A 17,496-nucleotide genomic window follows, 5' to 3' on the forward strand; every position below is an offset into this window, starting at 1 on the left:
AGGGGATATTAGAATACCCACCCCAGCCCGCCGCCTCTCACCAGGGGCAACTCCAGACTGAGACAGAGCCCAGCCCCTCTTCAGGAGACTGGTTCCAGAGCCCAAGCCATGCGTAGAGGTGAGCCCGACTATATCTAGCCGGTACCTCTCAACCTCACGCACTAACTCAGGCTCCTTCGCCACCAGAGAGGTGACATTCCATGTACCTATTGCCAGTCTTGGCAGCCGGGGGTCAGTCCGCCAGGGCCTCCGCTCCTGGCCGCCACCCGGCACACAATGCACCCGACCCCTATGGCGCCTCCTGCGGGTGGTGGGCCTGCGGGAGGATGGGCCCATGTCTCCTCTTCGGGCTGTGCCGGCCGGGCCCCATGGACTAAGGCCACCAGACGCTCGCCCTCGGGCACCCTCCCCGGGCCTGGCTCCAGGGCGGGGCCCCGGTAACCCTATCCCGGGCAGGGTAAACTGTTCCTCGATATTCTTTTCTTAAGGGTCTTCTGAATCGCTCTTTGTCTGGTCCCTCACCCAGGACCAATTTGCCATGGGAGACCCTACCAGGGGGCAAAAGCCCCCAGACAACATAGCCCATGGGATCCCCCTGGGACACACAAACCCCTCCACCACGATAAGGTAGCGATTCAAGGAGGAGTCCGTTTTTCTCGTCCACACATAAATGCAAAAACTGAGTTTTCAAAAATATCCACCCTGGCCAGAGTTTTTAAAAATCTCCGTGACCAAAAACGCTGTTTACGTGTGGACGAAAGGTGCAAACGCATAGAAAAATCTGCGTCCTTTGGGGCTCTACTTCCTTTGGGGCTCTACTCAGCTCTTCCCAGGAGGGTGGCACGGTTCCCCCCCCCCCCTTTGGTGGTCCTCCTCGGGTCCTTGTACTCTGGGGCCTCTGGATATCTGGGGCCTGGATCTCCTCCATACCTGCTTCATACCCTGGTGGACGGGGCTATGGCTCCCCACACTCCCTAGCAGATTGTTACATGGAGAAACCTTTGGAATACAAGCATGCTGATCCACACAGGTATGCACACAGGTGTGCACACAGGTGTACACACGGGTGTTCACAGACGCGGACTACACCTTTCTTGGCTGCTGCCTCAAAGCACATTGTGCGCTGTCTATCTTGCGTGCTGCACAATATCGTTTATTATTTAGTATCTACTGTTATCTACTGCTAGCTAGTTTATTGTGATGGTGCTGTTTTTTTTTATTTATTATGTTGCTCTTTGTTGTTTGCTTTCTCTTCTGTTTTTTTTCTCCATACAGGTGATCCAGGTGTTTTGTTTGTTTTTTTGTTTTTTTTCTTTCTTCCCCCCCCTTCTCACCGTCTCTTCTCCCCTTTGGTTTTCTTTCTCTCCCTCTCTTTCTTTCATTCTTTCTCCCTGTCCTATCCCCCAGTCATGTCTGTCCCGTTTGTAGCAACTGAAAATAAAATAAATTCATACTTATAATAAAGGTCAATCAAATGGACCAATATGGCAAGGCCGTGATGATCCACTTGGTAAAATAAATCCGCTTGGCATCTTTCTTGGCCTTAAGACAACAATTCTGATGGCTAAAGATCCAAACGGGACAAAAAAAAAGAAAAAAAAAAAAAAGAAAAATCTGCGTTTTCAAAAATACCCGGGTAAGTGTGGACGTAGCCTGAATTGATAGACAAGCAGATTAACTATTCCAAGAAACTGGACTACTGGGAACTGATTCTCTACCAGCGGGTTCAAAAAAGCACCCCTCAAACAGCCAAACCCATCTGTTCTCTGACTGGATAGTTAAATTTGTGATTGACATGACAGTGGCCAATCAGATGAAAGGAAGAAAAATAGGGTCAAAATTCATACTTGTAACTTGAAACTTGAGTGCAGACTTTCTCACGTAGTTTTTTGGCTAAGTCCACACACAAATCTTTTTTACGCACACACAAATTCGTTTTACACATACAAATCTTTTTTACACACACACAAATTTACACACACAAATTCTTTTTACACATACAAATCCTGATTTACAAGTACAAAACTGATTTACAAGTACAAAATATTTATGACCACAATTTGAGCCCATAGGATACAGCCGTTGTCTGAGACATTTTATGTTTTTAGTGCTATTGTAACTTGTCAGCACAAGAGGGAGTAGTAACGCTACTTGCACCTGACTCCACACCCATTTAATCCAGGTTCAATGGTGCTCAAATGTGATGAGATGGAACAGAGGCAAACAGTTTTTTGACCGTGTATTATCATGTAAGGTTGTGTTGGATCCTCTTGGCATATGAAAAATTGAAATAGAAGCAACTGTTTTATGGACATTGTCAAAATTAGAAGAATAAATGATACATCATTTTATTTCAAAGAAATGGTTAATGGATACTTATTTTGCATGTGTCACAACAACTGTCATTTCATCATCTGTGGTGGCTGATCTTTCATTGGCGAAGTCTGGTCCTACATAAGCCAAAAACTTCCTCTTTGGAGAGTTTTGGAACAAAAGAGACTGCGCTGAATTGTGATGCTGTTACTGTTGTCCTCCACCTGCTGCGCACCAGGGCTGTTGGAGCTACGTGTCATGGAGGTCAACTGGACATCAGGGCATCTATGACGGCCAGTGCAAAGGTATGTATATTGCTACAAAACCAGGGAATGGCCATTCATGTTTAAAGTGTGCACACATACCTTAGCATGCAAAAGAGCAATGCATTGGCTACCGACTGAGTGACTCTTAATCTTAAAGACAAACAGATTAACAAAGGTCTGATTGTTTAAAAACCATAGAAAAAGACTGTGATTCTGATCCAGAACCTTTGCCTGTGTCTGATACTGAACCCAAGGCTGGATCTTCTGATCTAGTGCCTACTGTTTTAATGACTGAGAAAAGACTCATGGAAAAAACTGCTGTTTTTCAAAATGAAAGAAAGATTAAATTCCAAAAAGGCTTGATGAATGAAATTTCTTTTGTTAAAGAGGTAAAAGTTACACTTGAAAAATATATTTTTGTTGATGATCCTAAAACCCAACATGAAGTGTTGATGACTTATTTGCCAAAGGATGAGTCTGAAAGACAAGAAATGTGGTTCAAGATAAAAATGCTTAGTGATTGACTGAAAAGGAAAGGTGTTGTTCAAACAAATAAAAGTGGTCTTGAAAATGAACAAGTGTGTTTGTAATGTGGGGTGTAAAGGATCAGGCAAAAGCAATAGGCCCTCCACAAGGTCTGCAGTGCTCCAAGGCAGTAATGGTTGCAGTTATTGCTCATGCAGCTGCATTAAAGGAAAAGCTTGCATTGTAAAAAAAATAAAATAAATGTTGATCAACTGAGATGGCAAATGGAGAACCTTTAAACTGAAGTTGAAATTGTAGCATCCACAGCTACATTTGGAGTATTTAATGCTTCAGATTACAGCAGCATTTTTTTAAAACTTGTCATTCCAATGCAGGGGTCTCAAACCCACTGATGGGACTGTCATCTCATGTGAGGGCTACTTTAGGGCTCAAGTTGTACAAAAAACAAACAAGAAAACACCCACAAATATTTCGAAAAGTGTAGTTTTTTCAAATTTTATTTTTTATTTCAAATATTGTGTAACAAAAAAACCCTGCAAACGTGAACGCGTTTTTTCCCCCCTCACTGTTAACTAACTGAAGCCTTTCATTTAACTACCAAATAAACATTGGTACTCTATTTCTGTCCCGACATGTGATAGCACTTGTGCTATAATTTTGTTCATATTGAACAAAATAAAGATGTAGACATTCAATTCAATTCAATTTTATTTATATAGCGCCAAATCACAACAAAAGTCGCCTCAAGGCGCTTCATAGATACAGAGAAAAACCCAACAATCATATGACCCCCTATGAGCAAGCACTTTGGCGACAGTGGGAAGGAAAAACTCCCTTTTAACAGGAAGAAACCTCCGGCAGAACCAGGCTCAGGGAGGGGCGGCCATCTGCTGCGACCGGTTGGGGTGAGAGAAGGAAGACAGGATAAAGACATGCTGTGGAAGAGAGACAGAGGTTAATAACAGATATGATTCAATGCAGAGAGGTCTATTAATACATAATGAGTGAGAAAGGTGACTGGAAAGGAAAAACTCAATGCATCATGGGAATCCCCCGGCAGCCTACGTCTATTGCAGCATAACTAAGGGAGGATTCAGGGTCACCTGGTCCAGCCCTAACTATATGCTTTAGTAAAAAGGAAAGTTTTAAGCCTAATCTTAAAAGTAGAGATAGTGTCTGTCTCCCGAATCCAAACTGGAAGCTGGTTCCACAGAAGAGGGGCCTGAAAACTGAAGGCTCTGCCTCCCATTCTACTTTTAAATACTCTAGGAACAACAAGTAGGCCTGCAGAGCGAGAGCGAAGCGCTCTAATAGGGTGATATGGTACTACAAGGTCATTAAGATAAGATGGGGCCTGATTATTTAAGACCTTGTATGTGAGGAGCAGGATTTTGAATTCAATTCTGGATTTAACAGGAAGCCAATGAAGGGAAGCCAAAACAGGAGAAATATGCTCTCTCTTTCTAGTCCCTGTCAGGACTCTTGCTGCAGCATTTTGGATTAGTTGAAGGCTTTTCAGCGAGTTTTTTGGACATCCTGATAATAATGAATTACAGTAGTCCAGCCTGGAAGTAATAAATCCATGAACTAGTTTTTCAGCATCACTCTGAGACAGGATATTTCTAATTTTAGAGATGTTGCGCAAATGGAAGAAAGCAGTCTTACATATTTGTTTAATATGTGCGTTGAAGGACATGTCCTGGTCAAAAATGACTCCAAGGTTCCTCACCGCGTTACTGGAGGCCAAGGTAATGCCATCCAGAGTAAGAATCTGGTTAGATACCATAATTCTAAGATTTTCAGGGCCGAGTACAATAACCTCAGTTTTATCTGAATTAAGAAGCAGAAAGTTAGCAGCCATCCAGGTCTTTATGTCTTTAAGACATTCCTGCAGTTTAATTAATTGGTGTGTGTCATCTGGCTTCATGGACAGATAGAGCTGGGTGTCATCTGCATAGCAGTGAAAATGTATGCTATGTCTTCTAATGATACTGCCTAAGGGAAGCATGTATAATGTAAACAGAATTGGTCCTAGCACTGAACCCTGTGGAACTCCATAATTAACCTCAGTGTGTGAAGAGGACTCTCCATTTACATGCACAAACTGGAGTCTATTAGATAGATATGATACAAACCACTGCAGTGCAGTACCTGTAATACCTACAGCATGTTCTAATCGCTCTAATAGGATATTATGGTCGACAGTATCGAACGCTGCACTGAGGTCTAGCAGGACAAGCACAGAGATGAGTCCACTGTCAGAGGCCATAAGAAGATCATTTGTAACCTTCACTAAAGCGGTTTCTGTGCTGTGCTGAGCTCTGAAACCTGACTGAAACTCTTCAAATAAACCATTCCTCTGCAGATGATCTGTTAGCTGTTTGACAACTACTCTTTCAAGGATTTTTGATATGAAAGGAAGGTTGGAGATTGGCCTATAATTAGCTAAGACTGCTGGGTCTAGAGATGGCTTTTTGAGTAAAGGTTTAACTACAGCCAGCTTGAAGGCCTGTGCTACATAGCCGATCATTAGAGATAGGTTGATCATATTTAAGGTCGAAGAATTAATTAATGGCAGGACTTCTTTGAGCAGTTTTGTAGGAATGGGGTCTAAAAGACAGGTTGATGGTTTGGAGGAAGTAATTATTGAAGTTAACTCAGAAAGATCAATTGGAGAAAAAGAGTCTAACTTAACATCAATAGTACTAAGAGTAGCTGTAGATAATATTACATCTGTGGGATGATTACTGGTAATTTTTTCTCTAATGATAAAAATTTTATTTGTGAAGAAGTTCATGAAGTCATTACTAGTTAACGTTAAAGGGATGGTTGGCTCAAAAGAGCTCTGACTTTTTGTCAGCCTGGCTACAGTGCTGAAGAGAAACCTGGGGTTGTTCTTATTTACTTCAATCAGTGACGAATAGTAAGATGTTCTGGCTTTGCGGAGGGCTTTCTTATAAAGCAGCAAACTATTTCTCCAGGCTAAATGATGATCCTCTAGATTTGTGACACGCCATTTCCTCTCCAGATTACGAGTCATCTGCTTTAGGGTACGTGTTTGAGAATTATACCACGGAGTCAGGTACTTCTGATTTGAGGCCTTAGTTTTCACAGGAGCTACAGTATCCAGAGTCGTACGTAGTGAGGAGGTGAAATGATTAACAAGATAATCGACCTCTGTTGGGGTAGCGTTCAGATAGCTGCTCTGCTCTATGTTGGTACAGGGCATTGGAGATGATAACAGTGGGTGGATTATATTCTTAAACTTAGTTACAGCACTTTCAGAAAGACATCTACTTTGATAAAGTCTACTCTTCACCACTGTGTAATCAATTATTGTAAAAGTAAATGTTATCAGGAAATGATCAGACAGGAGAGGGTTTTCAGGAAACACTGTTAAATGTTCAGTTTCTAAGCCATATGTTAAAACAAGATCTAGAGTGTGATTAAAGTGGTGGGTGGGTTCTTTTACATTTTGAGAGAAGCCAATTGAGTCTAATAACAGATTAAATGCCATGTTGAGGCTGTCATTTTTAGCATCTACATGGATGTTAAAATCACCCACAATAATTATTTTATCTGAGCTCAGAACTAAATTAGATATAAAGTCTGAGAAATCAGACAGAAACTCTGTGTAAGGCCCAGGTGGACGATAGATGATAACAAGTAAGACTGGTTTCTGAGTTTCACAGCTGGGGTGGACAATGTTAAGCATCAGGCTTTCAAATGAATTAAAAGTCTGTCTTGGTCTTTCATTAATTGATAGGCTGGTGTGAAAAATTGCTGCCACACCGCCCCCTCGGCCTGTGCTTCGAGATTTCTGGTAGTTAGAATGACTCGGGGGTGTTGATTCATTTAAACTAACATAATCATCCTGCTGCAACCAGGTTTCTGTAAGGCAGAGTAAATCAATTTGTTGATCAATTATTAAGTCATGTACTAACAGAGACTTGGAGGAGAGAGACCTAATATTTAATAATCCACATTTCACTGTTTTACTCTTTGGTTCAGATGTGGATACTGTATTGTTCTTTCTTTGTAATTGTTTATGTTTAAGTTGTTTGTTGCTGGTTTTTAGTTTGTTTTTTGTCTTTTTGGAAGCTGACACAGTCTCTATGGAGATGGGTTTTTGGGGGGGTAGCAGGAGGAGAGAAGCTGCAGAGAGGCGTGTAAGACTGCAACTCTGCTTCCTGGTCCCAACTCTGGATAGTCATATTTTGGGGGGTTTAATAAATTTGTCCATATTTCTAGAAATGAGAGCTGCTCCATCCAAAGTGGGATGGATGCCGTCTCTCCTAACAAGACCAGGTTTCCTCCAGAAGGTTTGCCAATTATCTATGAAGCCCACATCGTTTCTGGGACATGAAGGATTAAAAAAAAAAAACAACAACATGCAATAGAATAATATTAAACACAAAGTGAACCCGTCTTCCTTCATTAAATAGGTTCTTTTAGATGTTAAGGAGGAATTGACTTAACCAGGCTGGCGGAGAATGAAGACAGCCGGACACCTGCGGCAGATGGGGAATCAGTGAACTTTTATTGAGACAGAGACAACCTCTCAACACAGCTCACATCAGGAGATTCCGAAGATTTGCTGTGAGGATGGGTATATATTCTCTAAAACTTACAGGAGGGGGGAAAGTGCTGCACTAGCAGAAAAACAACTCCATAAAAGGAAATCGGCCTTGGGTGTTCTAGCCTCTTCGCTTGCAGATATCTTGCACCTGCAGGATGAGGCGATCGCTTCTTATCGCTCTCAAGGCCAAAGTCGTGAGCACATTTTTATTACACAGTTGCACAGTAACTTTAAAGCTGAACAATGTTTAAAGCTGAATAATGTTTAATCAGATTATATTTTCTTCAAATCCCCCTTTTGACCCATCTTAAAATGGGTCAACACACACAAAAATAAGTAACATTCAAAGGAACACAGAGACGTGTCGAAGCCTGGCTCGAAAAACTCCTCGGGTCTTATCATTTGTCTTTATCTGTCATTGCAGATGAGGAGAAAAGAGTCCAGGCACCACCCTGCCCAGGGGTCGGCTGCAAGCAGTCTCGGTTCCAGACGAAAGCAGTAACAGCTGTCCTGCACACAAGGATACAACGAGTCAGTGCAACCAGGGTAGTGACACAAAATTAACAGTTCATGTAACACAGCAACCAAAAAGCATAAGTAATGATAAAAATGTGGAGAGTACAGAGTATACTATAATAATGAGAGATATAAACGTGAAAATGTGAAAGAATAAATCAACAGTAAAATAAACCCAGAACGGTAACTGCTAAGGACATTCAAAAGTGAATATGGTAAAACGTGAGGAAGGGGTGTGGAAAAAAGCAATTTATATCCAGTGGTCGGAGTACACATTTGCTCAGGCTTAAGTCCGGAGACCCTGAGAACATCGCTTAACCCTCACAACCCGACCAGACACAGTTCAACCAGATATATCCTTCAAGAGGAAGTGGGTGAGGGAAACAATTAATAACAAGGCTAATACAAAAGACCACAGAGAAACAACCATTCTAGAAGCATTTAAACAAGAGAAAGACGATAATGTTCGTCACCATCACGATCAGAGTTTTCATCATCCGTTGGCGAGGAGGTGTTCTAGGAGTTAAAGAGCAACAAAAAGTATCAGTGACACAACTTTAAATGAGCTTTCAGCGATTAAAACTATTGCAATGTAAAATGTAAATCTTAAAAACTCAAGCCAATATAAAAGCAAAATCATAAAAGATGTTAAAAATAAAAATGTTTAGTTCAGTATGAAGAACACCCCCTTTTGTAACCAGCCGGCTTGTAGGTTGAGTTTTGGCTCCCTCAAGTGGTTGGTGATGCTGTTGCAGCTCCTTCTGACAGGTCCTTCTGCACCTCTCTCAAGGTTCTTCCTGGTTCGGTGGCAGCAGCGCACTGTGTGTAATGAAACCAGGTGTCACCTTTCCCTTCGAGCCTGACAGCGTGGGAGGTCCGCTCTGTTATGCGGTAAGGGCCTGTCCAGCGAGGCTCAGCCCACTTTCTCTTTGTGACTTTCAGGAGGACGTAGTCCATTCCAGGTGCAGCCGCCTCTTTCTGCTCTTGCTGGTTTCTTTCAGCGACCTGTGAGGAATACTGGGCAACAAAACTGCGGAGCATGTTATAATATGTCCTCGGATCGAGGTCTGAATCAGCTTCATCCGACATTAACAGGCGAGAGGAGGGGCCAGGAAAAGGCCTGCCATGCTCCAACTCAAATGGAGTGTAACCAGAGGTTTGATTTACTGAGCATCTTATGGACATTAATGCAAGAGGCAATGCCTTAACCCAATCTAATTTGGTCTGTGCACAGATTTTAGCCAATTTAGTTTTTAGAGTTTGATTCATCCTTTCCACTTTCCCCTGGGATTGGGGGTGGTAAACTGAGCCAAACTTATGTTTCAAACCTAATGCGGCTTCAACCCTCTGCAGATCGTGGTTCCTGAAATGTGAACCATTGTCCGACCTTATGACCTCGGGAAACCCATGCTGTGGTATATAATGATTAATCAGACACTTCACCACAGTTCCACTGTTTTCACTTGCTGTCGGCCAGGCTTCTGGCCAACCTGAAAATGCATCCACAGCCACCAGCAGGTACCTGTAACTACCTACTCTGTCCACCATGTCTGTGTAATCAATGATTATTTCTTTTCCTGGACAAAGTGGGATGGGGAAGTACCCTGCTATTGGCTTGAAGGCGGGCTTGATTCCAAATTGGTTGCACTCCTTACAGGTTTTAACCATGTATTTTGTCATGTCTTTTAGATAAGGGTGCCACCAGGCGGCTAAGTTCCTCATCATTTGTGCAGGTCCCACATGCCCCACTCCATGTGCCTCTTCCATGGCTGTCTGTCTGACCCCTGGCGGTAGAATGGGCCTTCCATCTGGGCCACGCCAAACATCTGTGTTTGTGGCCCCTCTTGTTACCCATAATGATTTTTCCTGGGGGCTGGCTTTGTCCTGTAACTCTCTGATTGTGGCTAGGCCTAGTTGTATGGGTGGTCTTTCTGGAGGGGGTGTGGCTTCTGGGTCCATTACCATAATCAGGGAGGGTAAGTAACCAGCTGTCTGCTTAGCTACTAAGTCGGCCTGTTTGTTACCTAATGCCACTAAGTCCAATCCGGCACTGTGTCCTTTGCATTTTACCACTGCCACCTTAACAGGTAACAACAGTGCTTCCGCTAATTCCCTCATTTCTGTCTCATGTTTAATAGGCTTTCCGCTGGCTGTCAAAAAACCAGCTCTTAGCCACTGCTTGAGCTCCACATGCACTGCTCCCACAGCATAAGCTGAATCACTGTATATATTCACTTTCTGTCCCTTTCCCATCCTTAAGGCTTCAATCACCGCTCTCAGTTCAGCTCTCTGTGCAGACTGTTGTCCTGTCAACTGCTCTGCTTTCACTGTTTTCCATCTCATGTCTGTCTGTTCCACTATTGCCCATGCAGCTTTCAACATTCCACTTTCAGTTCTGAAACAACATCCATCTGTGAACCAATCTTTTTCTGCGTCCATTAGAGGTTCTGCCTGCAAATCTGGCCTGATTTTCTCCTGTACCTGCACAACTTCTTCACACATATGTGGTTCCCCTGATCCCATGTGATCAGCCATGTTTATGCCTTCATGTGAGTAGGTGATGTGTGGTGCTTCCAAAATGGTACTGAGGCGTCTCTGCCTGAGTGAAGTGAGTGTGAAGGCCTGTGAGGAGACGTAGGCCACCACACTGTGTGATGTCAAAATTTTTAGTGGGTGGTTCATCACTATGTGTGCTGTTTTCTGAATGATTTTTGCAAGTCCAGAAACGTGTTGTGTGCACGGTGGGTGGCGTTTTTCAGTGTTGTCAAGCATTACACTTACATATGTCAACACTTTTCTCTCTCCCCCTTTTTTCTGGAACAGGATACCATTGATATGGGTTCCAGTTCCAGAAACATCAAGATGAAAAGGCAAGGTGTAATCTGGCACAGCAAGGTCAGAGGCGACAGAAAGCTGTTGTTTTAACTTTATAAACGCCTGTTCTGCTTCTATAGTCCATGAGAGGGGAGCAGAGAGGTTTCTCATGCCTTGTTCATTTACCAAAACGCGCAGAGGGGAAGTAAGGCCAACATAGTCTGGGACATAGGTCCTGCTGTAACCAGTCAGGCCCAAAAATGACAACATGTCTTTTACAGTTAGAGGTTTTGGATGGTGCAAAATGGAGTTCCTGTGTTCTGGGGACAAGGAAATACCGGACTGTGAGACCATGCGGCCTAGAAAAGAAACCTGTTTTCTTGCAATCTGTAGTTTGTTTTTGCTCACTTTAAAACCTGTGTTGGCCAGGTGGTGAAGTACCACTCTGGTGGCCTCCAAACAGATGTCAGCCGTGGGGGCAGACAGCAAAAGGTCATCCACATATTGTATTAACATACAGTCAGATGGTAGTGGGCAGGTTTGTAAAAGTTCTTTCAAACACTGATTAAACAGTCCTGGGGAGAGGGCAAATCCCTGTGGTAAGCGAGTGTAACGCCATTGTCGGCCTCTAAATGTAAATGAGAAAATGTCACGCAGTGACTCACGAAGTGGGAGGCAGAAAAAGGCATTAGCCAAGTCAATGCAGGTGAACCAGGCATGAGATGGTGGGAGGCTGGCCAAGGCAACATAAGGATTAGGCACAGGCAAAGTAGAAGTGCCAAGTAAGGCATTAATCCTTCTCAAATCATGTGCCATTCTGAACTTCCCCGTGCCTTTTTTCTCAACGGGTAGGATGGGCGTGTTCCACTTAGAGCAGGAGGGCTCCAAGACACCGGCAGTGACCAAACCAGAAATTGTTTCTGCAATCCCAGCCTCAGCCTCCGGTCTGTGTGGGTACTGAGGCTGCCACAAGGGGGTAGTAGATGACAGTTGAAAAGAGACTGGCCCCACATCAACTAAACCTACATCTGTGGGTCCAAGTGACCACAAACAATCTGGAAGAGAGTCCAGTAAAGCCGCAGCATCACAGTGGTCTGTGTGTTCTCTTCCATGTGACCTGCTGACCACTTCATGTTGCAGTGTTGAGGAATTAAAGCAATCATTTAAAATTTGGTATGTCTTGGTAGATGGAGAAAACAAAACCTGTGGGAGTTTTGTAGGTGTCCAGTCAGTGGCCGCAAGGGAACGTTTAACCATTCCACCCAGCTCCTTAGCCTGGTGTCCAGGATGTAAGGCCAGTGACACATGGGGAGCTGCCTCATCAGACATCATGTACCACTGTAATTGATCTGTTGTAAAAGTAACCGCTGCTGCCACCCCCTCAGGTGCCGCAAAAATGCACGACATGTTCAGAGACCAAGCCCGCCCCTCACACTGCTTTTGGAACATGTGCTGGTACCAGGTGGTGTCATGCCTGTCATAAAACAGTGTAACATGAGGTGGGTCAGGGGGAGGGACATAAGGATGTAGGAGTGAGAGCCACGGCCGCCATTGCTGAAAAGCAGTCCAAATTCCTGGTTCAGCAGGTGTTTCAACTTCCAATAATGCCCAGTAGATGTCAGCAGAGTCCGCCAAACAGGAGGAGGGTTGCAGCAGAAACTGACCACCTCCCTCTGGCCCATCAGAGCAGGGAAGTACAACCCCAGTAGGGAGAGTCACAGTTAGGCCTTGTGAAGAGCAGAGTATTGTGGCTCCTAATTTAATCAACAAGTCTCTTCCCAGTAAATTCACAGGCGCCTGTTTTGAACAAACATAGCTGTGTAACAAGGTCTGATCTCCAACCGTTGTGGGGAGGGGCACGGTGTAAGGCAGAGTTTTAGGTTCCCCAGATATGCCCACCACTGTAATCACTCTGTCAGTAAGTCTTTCACGAGCAACATCCTTAATGGTGGAGTACGTAGCTCCAGTGTCCACTAAAAAGCTGCTTCTCCTTCTATCTACAGTTATGGACAGCATAGGGTCCGCCGTTGTCCCTTCACCGTCCTGGGCAGTCTGTGGGGTGTCCTATAGCTGGGGACCACCCTCGTAGTACTCCCACCCCATCACAGGCATCTGTGGGGCCGGGGGCACTCCAACTACAGCACCACGAGGTCCACCTCTGTGGCCAGGATGCTGATAGGGCCCACCACGGGCTCCCCTGCCTCTTCCAGCAGCCGGGTTCAAAGGGCACGCTTTAGCCCAGTGTCCAGGTTGTCCACACCGGAAACAAACATACATCTGGCCTCCCCTACCACCTCCCATCTGACCCCTTCCCCTGAAACCACCTCTGTTTCCTCCAAATGGGGAACCTCTCTGCCCATAAGGGGCCGGGGAGTGATAAGCACCATACTGGGGGGGCTGTGGATCAGTTGGCCATGGGTTCGGATACAAATCAGGGGCAACTGGACCAGGAGGGGGAGCTGCAGCAGCCACAAGCTGCTTTTTAGGCTTGTCACCTTTTCCACCCAGGTCGTTTTTAGCTTTCTGCAGCTGAACCTTCAACAGTTGCAACTGTAAATCTTCGACGCTCTCCGCTTTATCATCAGACTTAATCTGCACTTTGTTAAGATTAAAAATCAAATGTTTCTTCCAGATTGCAAAGTCACAGTCCTGCAAATCAGGATTATCCTCCATTTTCTGGCTTACTGACTCCGGAATGCCCCTCAGCACCGCCTTTCTAAACCACATGCTCTGTGAACAAGTCCTACTGGGGTGATGACCTGTATGGTTCACCCAGTCTTCAACAGCCTGATTTAGATAATGGGTGGGATTTTGCTTTCCCTCCCATTTAAATTTCTGTAAGGTGCCTTGATTTTTGGGTGGGAATTGTTTGCGCAGGGCCGGTCCAATAAACCTCAAGGCCTGCATTAGTGGCACCCTCGTTCTCATGCATGGTAGTACCTGCATTTTGTTCCAGGTCCGCTGCCTGAGATCGGGATGTGCACCTAGTTATAATAGCTCTAAAATCTCCCAGTGCGAGGTCCTGTCCAGCTGTGTATTTATCCAAACCAGCCAACCAGGCATTCCCTCCCTCCATTATGTCAGGGAGTTTGTCCACTAGGGCCTGGACATCTCCGAATGAATATGGTTGATACACTGGTCTACGTTGCGCTTTAGTCTGGACCAGGGGAAATATGCCTGGAGGCTGAGGCACAGGGCCCTTAGATCTAGTCTGATATCCTAAACTGGGAGGGGTAGAGGGGGGTGTATTGTTAAGGTCACTGAGTTCATCATCAGTATCCTCAGTTTCCTCCCCGCCTGGTGGGGGTAGCAGTGTCAGCAAAAATGTGGGCTAAACTCATCTGTGTTTCCGGATCCTGACGGCCCACCAAAGACATGGTAACTGTGACATTTGGTGAAGTGCCAGGCTCAGTTTTTGCAGTAGCAGTCAGATCTCCTTTAACAGCGACAGGAGTGCTGGCAAAGGGGTTGGACCGGGAAAGAGGGGCTGACGCAACACGATTATTCACCTGGACCACTGACCTATGTTCATTTAAGCAGCTGCGTAATGCTGCTTCTTGATCAGTTAATTGTTGTTCAGTGGGTTCCTGTCTGTTCATTCGAACCGCAAATGGTGCGCTCGCAGGGGGGTCAGTTAGGCCCTCAGATCCGGTTCCAAAACAATGGGACATAGAAGAGGGGGCTCTACTACTAGCTGAGGATGTCGCCGACAGAGAGGAGCTTCCTGGGCAAAAATGCTTAGTATCTAGGGGAGTTGGAGCTACGGGCGGTTCTTCTCCAATAGTCATTATTCCACCAGAGATATTAAGTACCGGATATATGCCTGCTGAGGGAGGAGTTGAGGCAGAATAGGGAGGTGGCTGAGACCTATTTTTCTTCATGTGTGGTTTTGCAGTTTCCCATAAACACACCCAGTGATTAAATTTAGCTTTGCGGCCTGCGTGCTTATCTGCTTCCTTTCTGTGTCTCACCCCGCTCATCACACCTGCACCTGCTGCTGCTGAGTTGGCTTCTTCCTCTTTCTCTTTTGCCTGCATAGCCTTATTCTGCCAAATTATTCCCCAGTTACCACTACTCCCCTCGTTCTTTCCCTTTTCTTTCATTAACCTTTCAGCTGTTTTCCTCAATAACTCTTTCTGCTTTTTTGCTTCTTTAGGCTGGTGTGTGGAGTTGATGACTGTCTCAACACATGTTAATTGTTCTCCCAATGTGCTAAGAATAACACCGGGACCCCAACCATCATCATTAGTTTCTCTATCTAATTCTCCATCCATTTTACTGTCAATGGAGGAGTGTTCTTTTATTGATTTTAAAGGAGAATTTGGGCCAGCTGGGTGTCTGCCTCTGTTAGGCACTAACAGCTGGGGCGCTGCTTTAAAGGTGAGTCAGCACTGAAATATCCCTTCAGGTGTTACCAAGCTTCTACCAAACCGGAGTCTGGCGGGTAACCTTGCCTAGAGCTTCCTGATAGGGGTGCTAGTTGGTTGTCACCTTGTTCACACGTCTCATTCACACTTCACACATTACCTGCAGTCACTCATTACCCTCCTTATGTATTTAATAAATGTGTAAAAAAAAAATTCTATGTGTGGTGTATTATTTTAACCAAAAGAGGAACCTAGTTCCTTTAATTGTGTAATCTGTGAACAACGGAGAACCAAACTGTCCTGCCCAGTGTTCCACAGCAAGCATTCAGCGTGTATTTATGTGTGTCAAATATCAAACAGAACATCAAAACATTTAAAACACTAAAATCATCGGGGTTTTAAGAAGAGATCCGTTTTCTCCTATTGATCAAAGGGACCCCTCCTTTGGACTCCAACCAGTACTTTTCCTTTTTAAGTTTTAGAGGATCTTTTCTAATAAAGTCCTCTGGGCCTTCCTAACCCTTCTGTAGTTTAGAGAATATTACTAAAAAATATTCTCAAGGCCTTTAACCTTTTAATTGTTTAGAAAGGCGTTACTAATAAACCCTTTCAAGGTCCCAGACCTGCACTGAGGTATGTATCCGACACCGGAGAGCAACCCGTCGGCTGCAACCGTGGTCAGACCTCAGTTCACTCTTATCTTTATTCACTTATTCACTTATTTCTTATTCACTTATCTCTTATTCACTTATCTCTTATTCACTTGTCTGATTCTCAACAAGCCTTAAGTAAGCCAGACAATTTTGGTTATGAATTACTAGGAGTTTGGACACTAAGTATTTTTATAATGTTCAATATAGCAGAAATAAAAGGTCTGCTTACCTTGTTTTTGTGTGCACACAACTTTTGTCCAAACTCCGTTCACTCAGACCACGGCCGAAGTCCTCCCATCCGTTCCAGTTGACCTGGAGCGGATCCTGTTCGTGACGCCAATTGAAGGATTAAAAAAAAAAACAACAACATGCAATAGAATAATATTAAACACAAAGTGAACCCGTCTTCCTTCATTAAATAGGTTCTTTTAGATGTTAAGGAGGAATTGACTTAACCAGGCTGGCGGAGAATGAAGACAGCCGGACACCTGCGGCAGATGGGGAATCAGTGAACTTTTATTGAGACAGAGACAACCTCTCAACACAGCTCACATCAGGAGATTCCGAAGATTTGCTGTGAGGATGGGTATATATTCTCTAAAACTTACAGGAGGGGGGAAAGTGCTGCACTAGCAGAAAAACAACTCCATAAAAGGAAATCGGCCTTGGGTGTTCTAGCCTCTTCGCTTGCAGATATCTTGCACCTGCAGGATGAGGCGATCGCTTCTTATCGCTCTCAAGGCCAAAGTCGTGAGCACATTTTTATTACACAGTTGCACAGTAACTTTAAAGCTGAACAATGTTTAAAGCTGAATAATGTTTAATCAGATTATATTTTCTTCAGACACCACTCAGACAGCCAGCAGTTTAAGGAGAACATGCGGCTAAACATGTCACTCCTGGTCTGATTGGGGAGGGGACCAGAGAAAACTACAGAGTCCGACATTGTTTTGGCAAAGTTGCACACCGATTCAATATTGATTTTAGTGACCTCCGATTGGCGTAACCGGGTGTCATTACTGCCGACGTGAATTATGATTTTACTGAATTTACGTTTACCCTTAGCCAGCAGTTTTAAATTTCCTTCAATGTCGCCTGCTCTGGCCCCTGGAAGACAATTGACTATGGTTGCCGGTGTCTCTAGCTTCACATGTCTGAGAACAGAATCGCCAATTACCAGAGTTTGACCCCCGGCGGGTGTGTCGCCGAGTGGGGAAAAACGGTTAGACACATGAACGGGTTGGTGGTGTACCTGGGGCTTCTGTTTAGGACTATGCTTCCTCCTCACCGTGACCCAGCCGCCCTCTTTCCCCAGCTGCTTGGGATCTGCCGGGGAACAGCTAGCGGGGCCTACGCTATCTTCGGCTGCACCAGCTACAGGGGCCTGGCTAGCTACGGGTGAATGAAGGGTGCGAAGCCGAGTCTCCAATTCAGTAATCCTGGCCTCCAGCGCTGCAAATATGCTACATTTGTTACAGATATCATTACTGCTAAAGGAGGCC

General features: G+C 44.6%; 1 protein-coding gene across 5 annotated transcripts; it reads right to left on the minus strand.

Moving 5' to 3' along the window:
• Positions 1–7,581: 7,581 nt before the first annotated feature.
• Positions 7,582–16,853, minus strand: LOC120721936. 5 transcript variants are annotated; one of them, XM_040012589.1, is made up of 2 exons: positions 16,451–16,853; positions 7,582–16,318 (listed from the first exon to the last, which is right to left on the minus strand). In XM_040012589.1, exon 2 carries the CDS (start codon positions 12,988–12,990, stop codon positions 8,890–8,892), a length of 4,101 nt encoding a protein of 1,366 aa, XP_039868523.1. In that variant the 5' UTR covers positions 12,991–16,318; positions 16,451–16,853; the 3' UTR covers positions 7,582–8,889. The 5 variants fall into 5 exon arrangements, with proteins under 5 accessions (XP_039868523.1, XP_039868532.1, XP_039868530.1 ...); XM_040012598.1 differs by having other exon boundaries at positions 7,582–12,492; positions 14,644–16,853; XM_040012596.1 differs by having other exon boundaries at positions 7,582–12,638; positions 14,497–16,853.
• Positions 16,854–17,496: the final 643 nt, after the last annotated feature.

The sequence above is a fragment of the Simochromis diagramma genome, unplaced genomic scaffold (assembly GCF_900408965.1).
Source record: "Simochromis diagramma unplaced genomic scaffold, fSimDia1.1 OVJJ01000123.1, whole genome shotgun sequence".
NCBI lineage: Eukaryota > Metazoa > Chordata > Actinopteri > Cichliformes > Cichlidae > Simochromis > Simochromis diagramma.